The 18,554-nt window shown below is 32.9% G+C and overlaps 1 protein-coding gene and 1 long non-coding RNA gene across 8 annotated transcripts in view; one reads left to right on the top strand and one right to left on the bottom strand.

The window, feature by feature from the left end:
• The window catches only part of LOC126738014 (kinesin-like protein unc-104), a 227,573-nt gene that overhangs the window by 108,342 nt on the left and 100,677 nt on the right, over positions 1-18,554 (bottom strand). For all 7 annotated transcript variants that reach the window (XM_050443167.1, XM_050443170.1, XM_050443171.1 and 4 more), the window contains 2 exons: positions 9,486-9,755; positions 2,499-2,613 (listed from right to left, as the gene is read on the bottom strand). In XM_050443167.1, the coding sequence (XP_050299124.1) occupies positions 2,499-2,613; positions 9,486-9,755 (385 nt within the window). The remainder of the gene's footprint in view (positions 1-2,498; positions 2,614-9,485; positions 9,756-18,554) is intronic.
• LOC126738023 (uncharacterized) lies at positions 6,565-7,828 on the top strand. The gene is made up of 2 exons (XR_007661191.1): positions 6,565-7,406; positions 7,539-7,828. It is a non-coding gene; the product is annotated as an uncharacterized LOC126738023 (long non-coding RNA).

The raw sequence follows: 18,554 nt of genomic DNA, 5'->3' as shown, positions 1-18,554 counted from the left end.
GCGATCCTCTTCTAACTCAGGGATGAGAGAAAATCTCAGAAATCACAATTTATGAGATGCAAAAGGCGATTTTGGAAATCAAAAATAACGAATCCCCTAGCGACGATGAAGTGGTTATTAAAGCTCTTAAACTGGGTGGAAAACTATTGCAGTCTTAAAATTCTATTGAATGAGTGTATTATATAAGGCAAGACAGACAGTGACAAATATTGCAAACTACCGTACTGTCAAATATGCTATCTCACGTGTTCAACCTATCATCGCAAATGGATTAAAAGCGAAACTGGACATTTACTAGCCAAGGAAACAGGCTGGGTTTTGACTAGGTTATGGCGCGAACAATCATCTCCAAGTTCTATAGAAATAGAATTCAAAGAAGAACAGAAAACTTCATTGAATACAATAAGCCATTTGTCCTAATATTCGTAGACTACGAAAAACCCTTCGACATTATAAACCAGTATCTGATGTTAAAGTCAATCTTCGACTGTAGAATGTCTATTCTATATATAGTCATCGATATTCATATATTCTATATACGAGTATATTCATCGATATACCGTAGTAATAGAGACTATATATAAAAATGCTACAGCTACCGTAAAACTTCAGAAGACAAGAAATAAATTTAAAAATAAATAGAGGAGTTCAGCAGGGGCATGCTATTTCGCTAAGACTGTTTACGAACTTGTTTGAGTAGATATTTAAATCTGTAAATTTGGAAAATTTAAGGTTAAACATAAACGGTCAAAGCCTTACATATTTAAGGTTTACAAATGACATAGTCCTAAGATCAGATCACCTCGGCCGGACTCGGTCGGACTAAAAATTAATGTGACAATAACCCAACTAATGACGTAACCTTGTACACAGTGCATGCATATATGCAATAGATGCGTGTAAGTAGAAGAAACTACATCATACAAGTATCTTGGTCACGAAATCCGTATAAACAGAGATAATCAAACATGCGAATTACTTGGGCGAGTAGGATTAACTTGGGCAGCATTTTAGAACTTAATACACATATTAAAATTTAGATTTACGTATTTAAACATATTTACCTATTTATCTGAAGTGAAAGGTTTTCAACCAATGTGTTCTGCCTGTCCTAACTTATGGTGCTGGGACTTTGATATTAACAAAAAAGGCTGTAAAGCAAATCAAAATGGCACAGTGTGCAATGGAAAGGTCAATGCTTGGACTAAATCTCAGAGATCACGTTACAAATGCTGAGCTACATAAAAGACCCAGAGTGATTGACATTGAAGAAATGGACAACAGATGGACCAAGACGATTATAGATTGGGGGCCTATACACGGCGCATAGAGAAGCAGGGGACGAGCACCAACTAGATGGTCCGATGATATTAAACGGATCCAAATAAATTGGATGCAGGAGGCACAAAATAGGAGAATGTGGAAGCAATCAAGGGAGGCTTATGTCCAGCAGTGGACGAATATGGGATAATTGATGATTATTTGAGTTGTGTTTGAGTAATACTAGTAGTATTAAGCAACCTTAAATTCTGAATAATCATGTTTTGAAGGGATTCCGGCAATTTATCTATTTATTTATAGTAAATCCAGTGCTAAATTATTAATTTTTTATACTAAGTGGTCTTTGTACATTGCTACTAATTGATTTCAAATAACTGCTTCATTTTCGAAATTCCTTTAAGAATCGCTAATATTCCACTGAAGGGACAGTAAGGTTTCCAAGACAGAAAAACAGAAATATTTATATTATCAACAATTCGTTAATTGTCGTGCATTAAGTCCAACGACTTGGGTGCTGGAATTTATTATTTTGTCCAACGAGTTTTAAGGTTTGGAGCTCTCACTAGATCATGGAGACGCCGTGATCTACAACTGTGATCCTGTATATGCTGATGCACTTAATGATAAAGAAATTGAATAAAATAATTTGTGATTTCTGCACTAATATCCACTCGATCCAGTACGAGTCACTCAATCAATAATATCAAGAATAATCTACTTTGCTTCCACATGTTTTGGATCTAAGAATGTTTTCAAATATAGTCCAAAATAAGATAATTCAAGAAAATAAAGTTAATATGACAAAATACTTCTCTGGCAGTATAAATATAAACATTAAACAAAAATAAAACCCGACTTATCTGAGCGATTTTCCAAAGGCGCCCTCGTTTAATTACTATTAAATGTATACATTACTTCTGGGACACTCTGTTAGTAAATAAGTAGAGGATGTCATAATTTTTTATCTATTTTAAGAGAAATATAAGTGTTCTCTAATCAACTTCAATTTTTTACTGATTTTTCTCAACACTTTTTTGTGTACCTGCTTTATCTTTTGCATAAATATAAATGCTTTTAGACTGAGACCGCGAATTAAAAGCACAAAGTTGCAAAATGCTAATAAGAACAAGACTAAAATAGCTAAATCTAGGTAACAAAAAAACTTAATAAAAAGTGAAGCTAAATTAAAGATAAAGCGAAAAGAAAGTGCATCTTACCAAAAATATCATTATCATTGCTAAAGTCTTCTGGAGTGTAAGAGCTGTAAGTGGACATTGTCATTATTTGTTCTTCGACTTGTTTCTGAAGAGCGTCGATTCTTGCCTCATAATTCTGCAATAAACGTCAAAAAAACATTTAAAAATTAAATTTTAAAATGAAAATATTGAATATTTCTCGATTTTTTAATTGAGACAATTCAAGTCAATTAAAATAGCAAACAAATATTTTGCTTGGGGTCGGGATCAGGATAATGAAAGTCCAGTACGTTTAGATTAACTAAAGTAAGAAGCAGTATCACCACCGGTAGAGAACTGTCTTGAAAATTCTGCTCTACAGCTGAACTGGTTAAGTATCTAATAGCTAATTTCATCCTCACTTACTGTAGTGTTCTGTAAGGCAGATAATATAAGGTTCTTGGTCAAAAAAATTGTATCCTAAACCGCTTCCATTTCATTTATTTCTCAGATCTGATAATTGTGAGGAATAGTTTTATAAGAGCCTTATTTGTAGGCCATTGAGTTATGATATTGCCATTGATACGTCTTTCGCGAGAACCTGACGTCGCTGAAGGTTCACAAATGATTGATAAACATTACTTCTGGCTGCAATTCAGTGGACATTATATCCCGTTTCATTGAACCTGGGGTAGATAGTTTAAAAGAACCTATGACGTATTGAATATATTTGGGGGTTACTTAACAGATACATATTAGGAGTAACAATACTCTTAGCGAAGGGCAAAATCCAAATTGGGGTACTGTTTAATATTCTGCACTTTTTCTCTTCTTGACCAATCTTACAATGTTAAAATTGGCTGTATAAAGGAAATAAATAATTTGTATGTGTATTATTACCTGTGTATTATGTATTACCTTGGTATAATTCTAGATCAGCATCTTAAATGAAAATAACATGTAGTTTCTTTGTGCAGTAAAGTAAGCAAAATGTTTTACAAGTTTTATCAACTTAGAAATATCATAAATACCAAACTGATTATTCAAGTATATAAAGCTTTAGCGGAGTCGCTGCAAGGTATTGTATAATTGCTTGGGATAGTGCCTATGAAAATACCTTAAATTTACTACAAACTTGTCAAAATATATTATTAAAAATAGCACTTAATAAACTACCTCGTTACTCAACTTCTCAATTGTATGCAAATTCTGACTTACTTAATCTTCGAAATTTATATGTTTTTTGTTGCCTCTGTTTCTTATCAAAAGATAAATTATCTTTTACTGAAGTAAATCAATCGCGTCAAAATAGTGCAAACGTTCAACTAATTCAAAACATACCTTTATTTCATCTATCTGCATCATAAAGATTCATTAATTATACCATGATACCAAAAATGTATAATTTATTACCTCCTTCATTAAGACAAATTTTGCATGGAAAGAATATATTTAAAAAGAAGTCAAGAGAGTTTGTTTCTCAAAAGCCACAGTTGTTTGCGAATCTATTTACTTATAGTAATAGTAATACGTAAATATTGCATTTTTAAATTTACAAGTGATAGACTATCGTGAAACTGTGCTGGGTGGGTGTTGGTCTCTGTGCACCCCTTCTGATTTATCTTTGGAATTTTATTCATATTTTTTATAGATAAAAATATTAATATGTATAATGAAAATTATCAATTAAAAATGCAAAACTCATCATTACAAATCTATGAAAGTTTTGGCTATTTGCAAGAGGTAGATCGTGAAATTCTTTGAAAAGGTGTTGTTTCTCGTTTTCTTTTGCTTATTTGGTCGACAGGCTCCTTGGTCCTTCAAAATTTACAAATTTTAAGTAACCAAAGGTGTATACCAATACTCGAATAACTTTTTGTCAAGTAGTGTTGCGCACAAGCCGAATCGACTTAGGCAACATTGCTTGTCACAAATTTTAATTTTAAATGTCACAATACCCATAGCATTAGTTAGTTTAAGTAGGTACTATAAGTTAAAACTTAATTAAGTATGTATGAAATATAATATACTGTAATAAAAACTTTAAATGTGGTATTTATTGAAATTTTTTATTGAATAGTGTATGATTTGTTACTTTACTTAATATATTTTGATTTTGATTATCGCACGAGAAAAAACACTTTCATTTTTAGCCTCTTTAGAAAAAATACTACTGCTATAGCAATAAAAATGTGCTTTCGTACTGAAGTAGTAAACATTTCCACTTAGCCAATGCTGCATGCGTTTCCCCTACACCAGTTTAGGACTTTTATTTAATAGCCAGACCTCGTATGCTATATTTGTTAATTTTCGGAACATGCAGTAAGATAAGTGAAAATTGCTTATGAGCAACAATTACTTGAATACTTAAATAGTGTTATCTTTAATTCGTATAGTGATTAATTTGTAGCAAAAAATTAAATTCTTACTATCATATATACAGGGTGTCCCGAAAGTAATATGACATAGAACAACAGTAGATTCCTTACGTCAAAATAATGTGATTGAGGTCAACTTGCCTTATCCCAACTTTAATAGTAACTAGAAATAGAAATACAGGGTATCAAAGTATTATTTGATTTATCGTTTTTTTCTCATAGGTCCTGCACCAATTGACATACTGACATGAAATTTAAAACATACGAGTATTTTAAAAAGAAAAATAAAATTTCGTATACAGTTTTCGTGTTTTCGGTAGAGGGCACTCGTTGCGTTGTTTTACTTTTTTAAATCCTCTAACTTTGCTCCGTATATTAATTTGAAAAGTAACAAAATAATTTCCTTTGTTAATATTACATAAAAAATGTATACCTTATTAAAATCGCTAGGAGCAACCATTTTTGAAATAATCACACTTTTAGGTTTTCATAATATGTGAATGACTTGAATTTACTAGATTTTTAGCAATGCAATCCTAAATAAAATAAAATTAATACCTAAGATTATTGATATTTATGTAAAATTAGAATAGTTACTAAATTAAAAAAAAATATTACGACTTTTTTGTTAATTCTTATATGAGAACCAAAGTAAATGATATTTATTTATTTTTTTTATATTTCATTTCCAAACAGATATACCAAAAACTGTATAATAACTGTTCAAAATGCCCTCCATTAACGTATTTCAATGCAATTTGAAATACGTTTAACAAATGACTGCAGTATTTTAAAAAGAAGATCCTCATTATTTTTTAACATATTTACAGAATTTACAATTTCTACATTTAGTTCATTTAGATTATTTATAGGACTATCATAAACAATTGATTTCAAATATCCTCAAATACCGAAGTCCATAGGATTTAAGTCTGGACTACGCGCAGGCCAAAGCAAAGGTCTGTAAGATTAAAAAAAAACATGGATAATAAATATGTTCAACCTATTATTAACCTATTACGGGCGTTTATTCCCTCTTTTACTTTAAAAATTAAATACGATAAAAAAACGCTAGGTTACTGAATGAACTTACTGTTGAAGAACGGCAAGATTATGGTGGCCCCAGCTACAGTCGGATAGGTTGGGTTACTAATAGTTGAGAGAGGACGCCACGTAAATAAACACCATAATGCCAACAGAAAGATATCAATACTATTCTCTTATTTCCCTGAGACCCAAAAAATGTATAACTATATAAAGAAACTGTTGAAGTCAGTTTCTTTACAGGGGTTAGGTTAAGCTGAGCTTAAATAATTACAACTATATAAGTGAAGAAGTATTGATACAAATTACAATGTTTAAGACCGCTATATAATATACAAATTTAGTCAGTTAAAGCGTAATTCACTGTGAGTGTCTGACGTCATAAGCTCCCAATGTCACATTTACGCATGACATATCATAAGTAATATACATATGTATATTTTTGCAATAAAGTGTAATGAAACCTAATATGGAATATATATAATGAAATAAAGTAATTAAATTAAAAGAAATTAGCAATAATAAAAAAGTAAAGAATGCTATGATACCAGTAGTACCCTCTTCCAAAGAATCTGAGTCCAGTGAGCCGATGTTAAGGCTGGCAAATGAGATGAGTAGTGGGCCCGTGCTATATGCTATATCAAACATCAAATTAAATGGGAAATACCACTAGTTACAGCGCCGGTTAGATTCCCCTTAACTGGGAGCTACAGCAGCAACAAACCTGACTTAATTGGCCAAAAATTATCGCACGCTGCTCAAGCACCTTCTGACACCACTGACCCGACTAAACTAAGATGGCCGAATCGAAACTCCATATTTATAGAGACGACGAAACTACCGGAAATCTAGTGCTATCCCTCTTCCTCGTCAAAACAAAACTATAGAAAAAAAAACAACCCATTTACATCTGCCACAAGAGTGACGAGTAGTGACAACAGCTTCAGCTCAAGCCCGTTGCCAAGCATCACCGGCGAAACCACAACATGCAGGTGGAAAACGTCATGCCCGAGTCAACACGAACAAGAGGACGTAAAACAAACTCCATAAGCATCAGAAATCCGGCATCAAAGCCCTACTGGAAATGACGGTCACAGGCTCCGTTCCCAACAATTTTCAAGGAGACCACGGTGCCACCAGAAATTGGGTAATTATTTTATTTATTTAAATGAATTCCAAAAATACATACACCAAAAGATAGCCGAATCCCCGCACATCCCACTGAACCGACATCTCAGAGAAATCTATCGCGATCGGCCAAATATCCTGTGATAAAGAATCAGTTTCCAAACGTGGCGTGACAAGATATCTCAATTCGTAAGATTTTAGGGTATTCCTTGGCAACGCTGTGAGTACTACAGCGCCCACATGGTCCAGTTAGCAAAATCCAGACACGTGAACTTAGCTAACAGGCGCCGAATGTCTAAACAAATGTCAAGATGAAGTCAAAGCATCGGCCCTCAAAAGAAATCCTCTCTCCGAGATGAAATCTTACAAAACAAGGCGAACGAGGAATGCCAAGAGTTAAGTGAGTAGCTACAATAAAATTATACAAGCCATCATTACAGTGAGAACGATTCACTCACAACCGCTGGGACTCTCAACACTCCCACTCCACAAATCCTGTATAGGAGTTATAGGATAACAATTCCCCTTTTAGAAAACAAACAGGATATCGCGACCAATCAACAACAGATAACCAGTGAGAAAATACGAAACACCGGCACAACAGAGTATTGCCAAACTGAACCCACACAACCGCGAAACCCAACAGATCAGTCACGTCACAGGGTGCAAAGCCACAGCGAAGGGACTCGTAGGGGACAAGCTCAGGAAATGCATAGTCTCGGAGTAATTTTTTACATTGCCACCATAATGGCCCCTCAAAGAGAATTTATTAATAAGGTACTGTACTTATTATAGTCAATAAATATTCAATTACTATTACAACAGTGTATCTTTGTGGTCTCAACCTAGCAGATACAACTTATTTGACAACTTTAATCCTTTATAACAAGAAAGGTGGAGGCACCTAGTAATCCTCGATTTCTTAGGTCCCTAAACAGAATTGACCCGTTACAGGTCCTTCATGGCCAATCCAACATTCGGGATATTGTTCGTCAAGGTAATTGCCTGTCGAGAAAAATGCGCTAGTGCCTCATTTTACATAAAATACATGTTCTGCCTAACATTTATTCAAGTTTATTTCGTAAAAAATTTAATTACGAGTCTCCGGTCAAATTAGGTGGTAGTCCATGGGGGCCTATTATATGGTTTCGAATAATAGCACATCAAAGGATAACTTTTAAATTCATGCTGGAAATGACGACTGATAACTGAATGGTGGTTTTCAGTATCCCACATATGAGCATTTAGAGGCCTTCTTTTTGAAGTACTTTAATAATACATGATTTGCTTACATCCGCAGCTGCCGCTATTCGCCTAGTACTTAACCCGGGATTTTCTGCTACGCGGACTAACATTTCTTTTTCCTGTTCTTGAGAAATATTTTTTTGGCGGTCCAAAACAGGTATTTTTGGCCAAAATGATCCAGTTTCTCCTAGTCGGCTATAAATTCTTTGAAATAATTTATGGTTTGGTTGTTGTCTATATGAAAATATTTCCATCTCCAAATTGGTAAACAAATTATGCCTAGGCATTACTTAAAATGATTAAACTTAAGAGAAAAACTTTTTACTCGTTTTAAAAGTTTTATATGACATTCAAAAAGTTTTCAAATAAATAATACAAACCCTTGTCTCCAACGCCAACTGCCAAAGATTTAAATAAAGTAGTAAATAAATATTATTTTTAAAATTTTTTTGAAAAATGGTGATTGTCAAAAATGGTTGCTCCTAGCGACTTTAATAAGGGATACATCTTTTATATAAAATTAAAAAAGGAATTTATTTTGATACTTTTTAAACCGATATACAAGACTGAAAAAAGTTAAGGGTTCTAAAAAAGTAACAACTAACGCAACGAGCGCACTCTACCAAGAACACGAAAACTGTATACGAAATTTTATTTTTCTTTTAAAAAGACTCGTATGTTTTAAATTTCATGTCAGTATGTCAATTGGTTCAGGACCTATGAGATAAAAACGATAAATCAAATAATACTTTGACACCCTGTATTTCAGTTACTATTAAAGTTAGGATAAGGCAAGTTGACTTCAATTAATTGACTACTTTCGGGACACCCTGTATAATATACTTTCAAAACTTTACTTACAATCATTGCTTGATGTTGAGGTAAGAAATACTTTATTTTTTCTTTTCGATATAAAATCTGAATGAAATATGCAGAATCATAAAAAGTTGCCACTAATATCCCAATAAAACTAATATAACGTCCAGATGTTTGGCAGACAATAAATATAAGTGCGCTTAAACCCTTTTTATGCTTATTGACGTGTAAACTAATATTTATTTTGAGTACAACAAAGACTAAAATTAACCGAGTCAGTTAGATGGTTACTTAGATTTAAAGTAAAATTGACACAGTGGCCTAACAGAGTGAAATAGTAATAAGTTGAAAAAATGCATAAATATCGAGAATGTGCATAATGATTGAATCAGTACATGTGCAGCAAATGTTACTATACCTTTCTTTGCTCATCAAATGCTTGATCGGCAGCCTCCTTCTCCTTACGGTACTGTTCTTCTAAGTTGACTAATTTCTTTTGCATTTCCACTCTGAGATCCACCCCTTGCTTTTCCAAGAGTTCATTTTGGGCAAAGTTCCAATCTACCGTTTCGGCGGGGGTATTTTTCTCGCGCATTTCCCGTACTTCGTCTGGATGAGTGAATCTAAATACGTGGTTTTTGCCCAGGATGACTCGAGAACCGGTTTTTAGGGTTATAGGTTCTGTTATCTGAAAAATTAAATGAGAATCATGGATATAAAACATTATATTTATTTATTTATTTAATTGGGGACCATATAGGGATACAACAGGCTACAAGCCAAAAAGGTATCCACAAACTTATCTTAACTAACCTAAATATACTATTTTATTAAAAATAATATAAAGACTAAATGGTTAAGTACATAAATCAAAATAATTTGAATATAAAAGACTTAAAACAAAGTAATTTTTAAAAGCAAAATTTCTACATTAGCCTCATAAACTTTCAAAGACAATATTTCGCTTTAAAGTATTTTTAACTGTATTAAGTAACATGTTAAAGACGTATAATGAAGGGCAGTCCAAATTATACCTTTTTATTATTCTACATAATGGAGAGTTCTGACCATAATTTGTTTTCCTGAATGGAACAAAAAATAATTTGCTTGATCTGATTGACTTAAGGAATGTTAAATTTAAAAAGTGACAAAGTAGGAGGAGTGTTCAGCTGACAATTGATTTCTTTATATAAAAACGAAACATCAGTTATCAAACGTCTGTGGAAAAGTGAAATCACGCCAAAATGCTCTCGAATTGAACATCTTGATATAAACCTAAGCGGGTTTTAGAAGAAAGAAATCTTAAAAATTTGTTTTGGATGCTTTCCAATCGATCAATGTAAATTCCATACCTAGGGTTCCATTTAATGCTTCCAAAGTTCAATTTGCCAAGAATAAATGTATTAAATAAACATTTACTAGCTCGAGAACTAGAAAATATTTCAATTTTACGATAAATATAACCCAACAATCTAGAAGATTCTGTTACTATTCCCAAATCGCGTATGTAGTTCACTTTAGGTAAGCAAATATCATTAAATTTATATTGATAATTTATTTTATTTTTATTTCTTGAAAAGGTTATACTTTAACATTTTTTAATGTAATGAAAGAGACTATTTTTATCACAGTAGGATCCTAGTCGATCCAGATCACTTTGGATTTTAAGGCAGTCGGCGATGTTAAATATCGTACGGTAGATTTTAAGATCATCGGCGTATAATTTAGTGTAACGTAAACAAGATTTTATATTATTAATGTATATAATAAAAAAAGGGGTCCTAAATAGGAGCCTGTGGAACACCAGATGACGGAATAAAAGACTCAAAAGAAAATCTTTTAAGACGTAGTGTAGATGGCATCGACCTGAGATCGGTTATCCATATGCCTATGAAGATACTCTGCGAAAACAAAAAGGTTAGTGTCAATAGATCTTCCCTTGTAAAATCCATGCTGCTTTACACCAGTAATATTTTTTGAAAGATTGAAAACGTAATCGTAAATTAACTTTTCAAAAATCTTAGCCACTATAGATAGTTTACTTATGGACCTATAATTAGTAACATCTCTCTTTACTCCTCCTTTGTATATTGGGACAATCATCGAAGTTTTCCATTGCGCTGGTATTTCCCGTCTTTTAATGAAAGATTATAAATATGTGTAAGAGGATCGGCTATTAGATTTGCAGTATTTTTTAGAAAAATGGGAATAATGATATCGGGACACCTTTTTTTACATTTATTTTTTGGTTTTTAGAGCATTTAGAACCTGGTAACTTGACAGAGTTAGACCATTAAGATCGATATTATTATTCGACTAAGCAACTTTCTTAAAGTTTATATGAAGGTAAATTGCGTACAAGGATTATAAAAGATGTCTTCATGTAACTAAAATATCGGTTATTGCCTAAGCTAATGTTCAATAAATTAAACAGTTGGTAACAAAACATTAAATGTCCTAGTTTTCCGTAAATTTCCAACTTACAATTTTATTTTTGTGATTATGATGCTAAAATAATAGCTGATGTAAAGTATTTTTTGAAATATACTCTTAATGATCGTAACACAGAAATAGCTATAAAAAGTGGCAAATGTCTTATGAAAAAAATCAACAAAAAGGATATACCTATGAAGCAAAAAAAATAGACGCTGTATTAAAAGAAGGTGTTGGAACTATTATTGAAAAAACTCTCGACAATCAAAAACCATTATAAACATCTAATCATCAAAACATTAGCTAAATGTATTTAACTTAATTACACAGGTTTGAGCAACTCAGATCTTGGGTGCGGCAATAAATGCCGACAAGTCAGGAGTAAAAAAAAGAAACTAATAGTTCTACTACTTCCCTTTCTCTTAAACTAGAATTTAACCACAATTTAACCTAAAAAAGATGAGAGAGGATTGACGGAAATACGTATGTACACTGTGTCCCATTTTGGATGAGACTGCAGGGTATCTCTGTCATTTTTTAAGATAGAGCTTTGCGGTTTTCGCGACCCTGTATCACTTTTCTGTTTTTCACTTCACTTCTTCACACCTGTATCGCTTCGGCATTTTAGTTAGAAAGGTTTAAACATTTTATAATATCATACTTTTCAAAATTTTGGAATTCCATATTTTCACCGTCAGCCATCATTATTGATATGTATTGAGTCTGTTTGTGACTTAGTTTCCATGAATGCAATAAACAAAACATTTTTTTATGCATGTGTCAAAGAATTCATGGCCTACTATTAAAAACAAAAATAAATATGGATTTTTCTGATTTTTGAAGCTAAAATTTACTAAAGAATAGGTTGTGATACATCAGTGTATTCAGAAAAAAAAATGCAAAAATTTGACGTTAAAATATACAGGGTGTTCCATTTAAAAAATACCAAGTTTGTGCCCAATCTTAAAAACAGTGCATTAGAAAAAAAAATTAAATACGCCACTGACTTTTATGTAAAAATATCTATTATAAGCAGTTTTCATTTTTATTCTATCTTATACAGGGCCTGAGAAATAATAACATCTCCAAAAGTGAACATTTTCGTTTTCGCCCTGTATTTCAGGAACAAAAGTAGTTAGAATATTTCTGTTTGTGGCTTTAAAAGTTTTACAAAAAAGTGATACAGGGTCGCGAAAACCGCAAAGCTCTATCTTAAAAAATGACAGAGATACCCTGCAGTCTCATCCAAAATGGGACACAGTGTACAATTGAATCGGGTGCGGCGTTAATTTCGAAGATTTTGCTCATTTATTCCACCAATAGGAGAAATATTAGACGCATATTCTAAAAATGAAAAATGTGTTGTTCCATGAATAATATAAAGTGGTATTTAAGAGCAAAAGGAGAATGGCTGACGCCTTGTCGTTCTCTCTTCACTTTGCAAACTTAAGCATTTGCTTTATGATTGTAATCAAATAGGCTTAAGGATATTTATGATATTTTATAAATAGCATTTTTTTTAAATTTTAACGGCTTATATCTGAGATACGAAGTAACTCTAGTAAATGTTTCTACATTTAAGAAGATCGCAAATTTGCTGGCTCCGACGGAATCATTCCAGCAGTAATACGACAAAGACAGAAACGAGACAAAACCTCGGGGACTACGTGGATGGCCCCAAGAAAAGGTCGTCTCTGTAGAGAATAATCATGAACGCGCTGCTCTTAGAACTAAAAAGTGGCAAACAAAGCACTGTAGAATAGGCAAATATTGGAATAAAACAATCAAATGTTCGGAAACCATCCTGATGATTGCGGCAATGATGTTAGCATGGATAGATATGAGGCTTAAAACCCAAGATAATACACTGGATCTATAACACGGTAGTGCTACCAACTATTATACCTGCAGTTCTGGTGAGGTGGCCAGAGACACTGCAAACTAATTCAAGGCAGAAGCTAGACAAAAAATTCAAATACTTGCTTGTCTGATATAACAGGAGCCATTAAAACAACGCCCAGCGCATCGATAGAGATCCTACTGGACCTACTGCCATTTCATTTGATTAACGAAGTAGCTAGGCGTATTTTTTTAAAAGATTTAAACAATTAAGGCAATTTTATTTAATTCTATTCAAGCATCAAATAACGTATTTTATTTTAAGTCTACAATTATTTTTCTCTTTCAATCGTCGTGATCTGATCTAATACACAGACGAACCAAATACTTACGAAAGCTCATGTGCTGGACTTTTTAGCAAAAAAACACTAGCTATTGTATCCCTTAGGAAATCTTGCATCGGTCTTTCAGATAGAAATCTTTGCAATACCTGAATATGCGAGGAAAAATAATAGACAAGCCTATAACAGCCCTAACAACAAGCAGATCCTAATAATATCTGACAGCTAGATGGTCATGAAGGTACTTGCGATATGCAGTAACACTTCCAGTAGACAGGTATGGAACTACACACATAGAGAAATATGAACCTGAGAATGCAACAGGGACGTGTTTATCAAATTTTCCATAAACGAAGAAATCGCCAGAGACGTTATAACTTTCAAAACGGATCAACTAAGAACAATTATAGACTCAGAAGAACTAAATACCACAGCAGCAAACTACCTGTACAGGCTAGTTATGTATTAAGCTGCGTAGAATAGATAGATAATGGCGTGAGCACAATAAATCTATATGCTGGACGAACCGCAGAAAGAGAAAAAACACTCCGAACATTAGTTAATTTTTTTTCGAGCATTTTTTCTTTAAAAACCGCCTAACAAATAAACCTCGGAAGCTTCGTATCGTACTCTTAGTTAGAAAACACTTTCAAACTAAGAGTAGTTTTAAGATTCATGGAAAAAGCGATAAATATAAAATACTAATCATGCAAAATGTGGCACACATAGAACTATACTAACATAGACCATTAACTTCTACGATTTCCTTATGGAAGTCAGAGACTACACTACTTTGGCGTATTTAAGTTTAGATAGAACCAATAAGAAATAGAAAATTTTGAGGCAGAGTACAAATAACTGAGTAGAATTTCGCAAAACAGGCAGTGACTGACCCTAAAACAATTTTATAAATGAAATACTGTTTCGTAGATAAATTTGAGGAAGCACCAAATAAAAAGTCAGTCCTCCAGAAACACCACTCTCCTCCCTTAGTCTTTTGCGTGACTGTTCTGGTTTATTTGTTTTTAGGGCTTACCTCTGCAGCACCTCCAGTTGCGCTGTTTTTCAATCAAGTCAATTTTTGCTGTAAATGATCAGATCTGATCTGCTTGCTCAAGCCTAAGACACAGGAGAGAGATATGACTTCTGAAATACGAGTTTTCGCATTTCGCATGCTAGCGCTTCTATTGGCTCTTTCTAAGCTTTTAGGCTTTTCAACCCTCATCTTATTCTTCAAGTACCTATCCGTTTCGGATGTTGGCAATTATAACTTCTTTTGTAATAGCTCGAAATAGTTCTGCTGAGCTTTTCCCAAATTAAGTCCGTGGGTTCCGCAAGCATTCTGTTTTGTTTTGAAATGAAAGCACTGTATATCTACTTATCAATGGTTTTCATTAACTCTTGTAGTTAAACCGAGAGAAGACAACCTTTTCGCAACACGTTTTTAAAACTAAAAGAAGATTGAATTAATCATGAAGCTTTTTCGAAACCAAGACCAATAAATTATCAAAAAAAAATCAATTAAATGAAATTAAAGTTTTCGCATGCGTAGCTGCAAATTCATCTACATATTATAGGTTCATGGAGGCTGAAGTCGGGGTTAAGAAGAGCAAAGCTCATTTGATTCTAAAAACAAACAAATTTCACCACAAGGCAAAAATTGTTCTATAGTTACAACCTTGAAACGCTGACTGTCGCTTACTTTTTTGTAATTGGTATATTGCCCAGACACAATTGAACATTAACTTTGGCCGATTTGTTATATGGAGCGATGAAGCCTATATTTCATCAGATGGAATCTTTAATAGGCATAATAGCAAAATGACTACATTCATTAGTCATTGAAGGCTTTTAGAAAATATTTCTTTAGCAAATTTAAACAATATATATTTTTAACAAGATGGTGACCAGGACATAATATTATTCAGCCATTCCTAGAAGATTCGTTTCCGAAAAAAATTTATTTGAACCATGAAAGAACGATATGAGATTATGTAGAACTTTGTTTAAGAGAGAATGAAAACAATTTTTATAAAATATTTGGATACAATTTAAAAAAAGAATAAATAATAAAAAATAAAAAAAAATATATGTATAGCTTTTTTAAAAATTGACCGTTCTCTAAGAATCTGGCATTCTGTCATGGCCTTCTTAAAAGCAATATGGAATTGTTTCCATAGAGATGCATGATCATGGCCAACTATTAAAATTAACATAATAGCTAGTTATTTTCCGAAAATTATCTCTTATATATATATGCTAATTTTTGAAAATGAGTGGATAGTGCTATATATTTTTAAAACGGAAAAAAGCGAATTTTTCTATTTAAAAATATACAGAGTGTTCTATTTAAAGAAAAACATAAGTTTATTATTTTTTATCTCAAAATCCTAAATCATTAGATGAAAAGATATAACATAATGATGTTAATGTCAAAATAAAAGACTTCGAAAGATCTTTTAAACAAGCTATTACTCGATACCCCTTGCTATTTAAAATTCTTAAGGGGGTGACCTTGGGGGGCAATGGGTGAAAGGGGGTGAAGTAATTTTAGGTTAGAAAGTTGTCCCCCTTGAGAAACCTTTTGACGTATTTCGGCGTTTTTTTTTAAACAGTGGTTTTCGATAAAGCCGTGGTGGGAAGTTTTCAAATGAACACCCTGTATAACGCGACTATATAATTACATTATGGTTCTTTGAAGCATGAAATCCCAACAACTGGTCCTCACTTTCCTTGGCATCTAAGCTTTACCCTCTTCCCGACTGACCAGACTTAAATACACCTGAGAAGTTATATATTTTTTTAAAGAATTCCTCTAAGGCTCTTCACAGACAAGACCTAAGGGTTTCAAACTGGTTCCCACGGACCTAAGTGGGTCACCTACGTTAGAGTGCAGGTCGGGTACAAAATGCTACCACCTTAGATAAACTTTAGTTTACATAAATTGCCCCTCAATAGAGGCTCTAAATCTGATAATTGGCCAAATATCGGCACCAATGATAACTTAAAGGGTAGTAACTAGGCGTATTTTTTTATTTTATTTCAACTCTACAATAATTTTTCACAATACAATGTCTTTTTTTTCTCTAAGTTGAGACAGATGCTTGGAATTCATGGTATTTGATTACATAAATATTAGATAAAACAAAATAAAATTTTAAATTATTATCCCCTTTAAGAATTGCATGTACCTCCCGGACACCCTGTATAATGTTTACTATACAGACTTATTTTTAGGAATATTCCAAATTCCATGCAAGCTATTGTAGGAATTGGAAATTGTAGCTATTGGGTTCATTTAGTTGTATTATCTTTTGTAATGTGTAATATTAAAAAATATATTTGTAATTGAATGTATGCAACTTGTAATGTCAAAGATTTATCCACATTTAAAAAAACAAAACATTAATGATTACAATGATCTTAGGCCCATAAGTATATTGCCAGTTTTATCCAAGGTTATGGAGAAGATAATGAATGCTCAGATAAGGGAGTATCTTGATTCCCACAAAATCTTACCAGAATATCAGTCAGGGTTTAGATCGGGGTTTGGCTGTATAACAGCACTTCTGAAAATTACAGATTATATAATTGAAACCACTGATCGTGGAAAATCTACTGCACTAATGCTGTTAGACTATAGAAAGGCATTTGATCGAATCAATCACAAACTGCTTTATGCGATTTTGAGCTATGTGGGGTTTGACTATAATGCATTTTCTCTCATTAAAAACTATTTAACAAACCGGAAACAGTTTGTTGAAACCAGCAAAGGTGTATCATCCGAATTTACACTGGTATGTGGGGTACCACAAGGCTCTATCTTGGGGCCAATTTTGTTTTGCATTTATACTTGTAACCTTACTAGTTGCCTAAAACATTGCAAAGCTCATTTGTATGCAGATGATACACGACTATATTTTTCATTTTTTCCTAAGCAAAAACAAAGTGCTACCAGCAAAATTAATAACGATCTGGAACGATTGAATAGTATTTCTATTAAACACAATTTAGTAATAAATGCATCAAAATCAAATTTTTTAATTTTTGGTAAGGATCGGAGAGCACTTAAAGAAGATCTAATTTTAATGGCTTCTGCGGAACAACTTCCGCATTCTGATTGTTCTCGTAATTTGGGGCTTTATATTGACACCAACCTTCGATACAAACAGCATGTAAGTAAATGTATTCAATTAGGCTATGCAAATTTAAAAAGGTTGTTTCCATCTAGGCATTTACTTTCAATATCACAAAAAATTAACTTATGTGATGCACTAGTGCTGAGTCATTTTAATTTTGCTGACGTAGTGTATGGGCCATGCTTGGATCAAACAGATAAAGACAGAATACAACGGGTTCAAAAATCTTGTTTACGATTTATATATAGTATTCGTCGCCGCGAAGCGGTAAGCTACAAACTGCTTGAAACCAAATGGCTCTCTATGGAATGTCGAAGGAACATGCTGCAAGTTTATTTTATTCGGTAATTCATTCTAATTGTCCCTCGTATTTAACAAACAAAATTCGTTTTCGCACGGATGTTCATTCCTTAAATTTAAGGCATAGAGGATTAATTTCTCCGCCGCTGCACACAACTTCGTTTTACGAACGATCTTTTTCATTTAACATACAGTGGCGGTCACATAAATAGCACACCCTAAATTTTGTAAATAAAAAATGGTGTATCAATTATTATAAAGAACTAAAACCCCATTTTGAAACTTCAATCCAATTCTCAGTTGACGTGTCTCGGTGATTTTTTTTAAAAGTTTTTATAATGCCTTTTTGTCATCATTAAAAAAAGGTATAAAAATGTAACTTTTTTCTGTGTAGATTTAGATCAAATTTACTGGTCCCATTCGAAAGAGCAGGAA

The sequence above is a fragment of the Anthonomus grandis genome, chromosome 6, assembly GCF_022605725.1.
Source record: "Anthonomus grandis grandis chromosome 6, icAntGran1.3, whole genome shotgun sequence".
Lineage (NCBI taxonomy): Eukaryota > Metazoa > Arthropoda > Insecta > Coleoptera > Curculionidae > Anthonomus > Anthonomus grandis.
The sequence above is the reverse complement of the archived record's forward strand: the minus strand, read 5'-3'. Positions and strand labels throughout refer to the sequence as shown.